Source organism: Eurypyga helias, unplaced genomic scaffold (assembly GCF_000690775.1).
Source record: "Eurypyga helias isolate BGI_N326 unplaced genomic scaffold, ASM69077v1 scaffold46701, whole genome shotgun sequence".
NCBI lineage: Eukaryota > Metazoa > Chordata > Aves > Eurypygiformes > Eurypygidae > Eurypyga > Eurypyga helias.
Window position 1 is genome coordinate 1 of NW_010229750.1, and position 4189 is coordinate 4189.

At 59.3% G+C, this 4189-nt stretch overlaps 1 protein-coding gene across 1 annotated transcript; it reads right to left on the reverse strand.

The window, feature by feature from the left end:
- Positions 1–145: 145 nt before the first annotated feature.
- HMG20B (high mobility group 20B) lies at positions 146–4137 on the reverse strand (the record flags this gene model as incomplete). Its single annotated transcript, XM_010160507.1, has 7 exons — positions 4100–4137; positions 1983–2088; positions 1510–1713; positions 1169–1289; positions 1022–1074; positions 676–751; positions 146–361 (listed from the first exon to the last, which is right to left on the reverse strand). Coding segments are annotated over exons 1-7 (814 nt in total), but the record flags the coding sequence as incomplete, so codon positions are not given.
- Between the last annotated feature and the right edge of the window lie 52 nt (positions 4138–4189).

The following is a 4189-nucleotide window of genomic DNA, read 5'->3' on the forward strand; positions in this document are numbered from 1 at the left end:
TGACTGAACCCAGCACAATGCCCCAGCAGCCCATGAGCATTTATCACCACTCCAATGTCCAAACTTGTACCACATGCGGAGCCCTAAGTGGTGGTCCCCCACATGACCCCCAGATCCCAGCAGGTTACGGCTGCTCTGAACTCACCAGGGATGGGGAGGGAGGCAAAGCTGGTGGTGAGGGCCTGCCTCACAGACTGGAGCTGTTGCTGCAAGGCCAGGGTCTGCCTCTCCTCCTGGGCCAGCTCCTGCTCCAGCTTCTCCTTGGCACAGTTCATGCTCTCTGTGTGCTTCTGCAGGATGGCATTCTGCTCCTCAAACTCTGTGTTCATCTTCCGCAGGCGCCGCAGCTCAGCCTCCCGTGCTGCCAGGACCACGCAGTGTCAGCAAGGGTGGCCCCTCTGACTGTCTCCCTCATCCCAAACCCAATCCCCCCTCCAGCCACCACTCTTCCAAAAGGCTCAGCATCATCACCCCCCAGGCTCCAGTCAGGATGTATTCCATCTATCCAACCTCACCAGGGGCCTTGCACAGGCTGGATCTCGCACCCTGGACAGCCATGGTCCTGCCAAAATGCCCCACCGGGGCTGCATTGACAGTGGCACTGCTTGCTGCAGCCAACCTCCAAGCACAGTGCTGCAGCACAGGCAGCCCCCACCCCACAGCCCAGCCCCTCACCTTTGTTTTGGTCCAAGAACTCCTCCGTGAAGATGGGCACATCGAAGGTGGAGAATGTGTCGCTGCACTCACCAGCCTGGGGGCAGGGGAGGGAAGGATCAGGCAGGGCTGAGCCTACCGAAGGCGAGGCCATCTCCTTGGGGCTGGGCAGACAGGAGGCACAGGGTTGGGGCAAGGGGTGGCCATGCCAAGGCAGGGAGGGCAACTCCGCTCTGGTTCCTTCCACTACAAAAAGCTGGTGCCTTGAACGACAACCCATGCCTCCCTCTGCCCAAACCTGCAGTCAGCCCAGTGGTGCCCCATGCCTCAGTCGCCCCACACGCAGGTAAACCTGCTGGGGCCTTACCTTGTGCGGATGCCCGTTCAGTAGGGTGTTCACTGCTGCAGAGCCTGTGTCCTCTGTAAAGGAGAAGGGAGGTTACCCTGAGAGGCCCTGGCAGCACTTGGCCAGATCCTGGCAGCAATGCCAGCAGCCACTGCTCCCCCAACCCACCTTTTTTGATCTTTTTCTCCTGGATCTTCTCCGTGCACATCTTGTAGGCCTCCGACTGCTGGTATTCTCGCAGTTCCTTCATGTACTGCTGCTTCTCCCGCTCCGCTTCATCCAGGTACCGCTACAGTCACAGAGGGTCCTCAGCTTGGCTCAGCCCCAGGCCCCCCAGGGGACTGCTGATCCCTCCCCACTACTCAAACTCCTGCTCACCAGTGGACCAGTATCGGGACAAGCTCCCTTTGTGGAGCTGCATCCAGGCAGCGAGCAAAGGGGTTTGAGGTGCAGGCTCCAGAGCATGCTGCCCAGCCCTAGGGGGAGGGGTCTCTCCTCGGGGGTGGTACCTGCTTCTCCGAAAGCTGAAGCTTGCTCCACTCAGCCCCCAGCATCTTGGTGATTTCTGGGAAGGGCAGGTCAGGATGCTGTGTGCGGATCTGCTCGCGCCGCTCATTCAGGAAACGCACGTAGCCTGTCACAGGGGCTTTGGGACCATTGGGAAGGATCTTCTTCCTCTTCTTGCCCTTGGGCCAGCCTCTCTTCTTCACCGGCTAGCATCCAGAAAAGGGACAACACATCATGGATCAGAGCGCATGATGCCATCGTGCCAGCAGGATACAGGAGCAGCCTGCAGACCCGTGTGGGCCTCCCATCCCTTGAGGGGAGGTCTCAGCCTTCCCTCTAGCCATGGCTGCAGCCACAGGCTTGCTTGGCTGCACCTGGGCTGCTGAAGGGCAAGTGGAGGGACAGCCTCAGGCTGGGCAACACAGACCCTGCTCTCAGGGACTGTGCAGGGAGGGATGCGGGCACCAGAGCTCACCTCCTCCTCGCCGTGTGGCTTCTCACCACTAGCCCGTGCCGATTCTCCTTTCTCCTGCTTGATGGCCACCAGGAAGTTTCCATGCTGAGCTTTACCTGTGGCATGTCTACAGCCAGAGAGTACCCATCAGAAAGGGCTGGGAAACAGCCGGGACTGATAGTAACACATCCCCTGGCAGTGCAGTCTCACACTCGCCAGATTCCCCAGCTCCTGGCCACTCACACAGTGCCCAGAGCCCCTACCAGCCCTGGACCCCCTGTTCTGGTGCGAGGATTTGCTACAGTTGAGCAATGGCACTCAGAGCCCAGCACCAGGCAGTCCTGAGCACACAAAAGCTGCCCCAAGGTCCAGTGATGACCCTGGGACCTTTCAGTGACATAAGGAAGGGGGCCAGGAGCTGCAAATGCTGCTCTTGGGGGCAGCTAACAGCAAGTTACATTCCTGCATGCACCAGGGCTTGGGTGCACACCTCAGCGAGGAGTCCCAAGCAGTTGATCCTACTCCGCAAGGGAGGAGTAGCCATGGGGGTTTGGATCCTGGCTCCAGGGCCACCACCTGGAAGCATCACCTACACCCAGCACAAGCGCTCCCAGGGATAAGGAGAACCCTCAAGGCAGATGATGAGAGCAGGGTGCTGGCTCGACCCGCTCCACCACAACCGCTCCATCAGGTTCCTGCTGCCTGCACCAGCACCGAGACACACCGAGCGGCTCTAACGCAGGGCTGGAGGCCCCGACTCCTGCTCTCCAACTTGCTGCCTTGTCTTTACAGACTTGCATCTGCCTTCAGCAGAGAATGCATGTCCAGCACCCAGGTTGGCAGAGCCTCCCTGCCCCAGCTGAGCACACACAGCACCACTGCAGCATCACCCTGGGGCTCCTTGAGCCTCCCTGGCCCCTTCTATGGTCGGCTCCATCCCACAGCCAAGCCTCTGTCCCACCTGCACCCTTTGGTCTCCTGCTCTGCCAGAGTGTGCATGCTGATAGAGTGCAGCCAGGCCCCCTACGGGGGGGGGGGAGACATGAAAGGGTTGAGAGTTGTGGCAAACAGCACTCGCTTGGGTTCCATCCAAGTCACAAGACACCGTAACTAGCCTCACCAAAGAAAGAATATGCTGGTGTATATCAAAAGCTAGACTGACCCCAACCCACTCGGATGCGCCCCAGAGTCTCTCGCCCGTTTGTCACATCACATACCTTGTGTAAACCCAAATCCCCTTAACCTATCACTATCAGGTTGCCATCCTTGCAGTTAATTTGGCAATCCTCTTTGCAGGCCCCCAGGGACATCACCTGTAACTGCACTGGTCCTTGCAGATGGAGCAGATGGCCCAGCAAGAGCACTTCCCATTGGGATCCAAGCCCAACCAGCCACCCTGCACACCCACGATCACACAAAACACTACGGGAAGGTGTGAGACCATCACTTCTCCTATCTTCTGTGGCGGAAAAAGCCATCCCTGAGGCTCTGCATGAGCATGGCCTACCTTAGCTTTCTTAATCAGTTCGCACAGAAATATTCCTAGGGATGCCCATACAGTATCATCATGCCCAGCTGCCACGGCCAGGAACACATGAACACCCTCCACCACCAGACACCGGATCTCTGCCTCCCCCGCTACGATCCAGATTCTTCGTGTGCCTAAGGACGCTTTAAAAAGTAAAGTTATTCCAGGCAAGATTCCTCCTGTCTGAGCCTCCCCAGCTGGTTCACTCTGGCATCCACCTCCCTCGAGGGCGGAGGTGTTTCCCCATCTGCCTGTCCAAGGGGCTGCAGGCCCCCATGCTCTCGCCTCTCTGGGGAAGGGGGGCAGTCAATGCCGGTTCACCCCACAGAAATCGAGACCTTGCTGGTCTTAACCTCACGAGACACTTCTTTTAGGCCAGGTCTCCCTTTGCCCTGTGCAATTACCCCGGCCAGGTGGAAGCACAGGCTAGCAAAGCAGGCAGGTAAGGGAGAGCGGTGCAGCCCGCAGTAGGGGATGGGGGTCCTCAAAACACGCCGAAGACCCCCAGAGGCTCACAAGGCAAGACCAGCCACCCTTTAGCAAGGGACAAAGGGCGGGGGCCCGGCACGGGACAGGGTGACACGGAGTGGCGGGGGGACACGGCACTTACAGCATCCCGGCAGGCAGCTGCTTGGCGCTGTGGGCCATGGGTCCGGGCCCCACCAGCACTGCTCGGCTCCCCACACCTGAGGGACAGAGC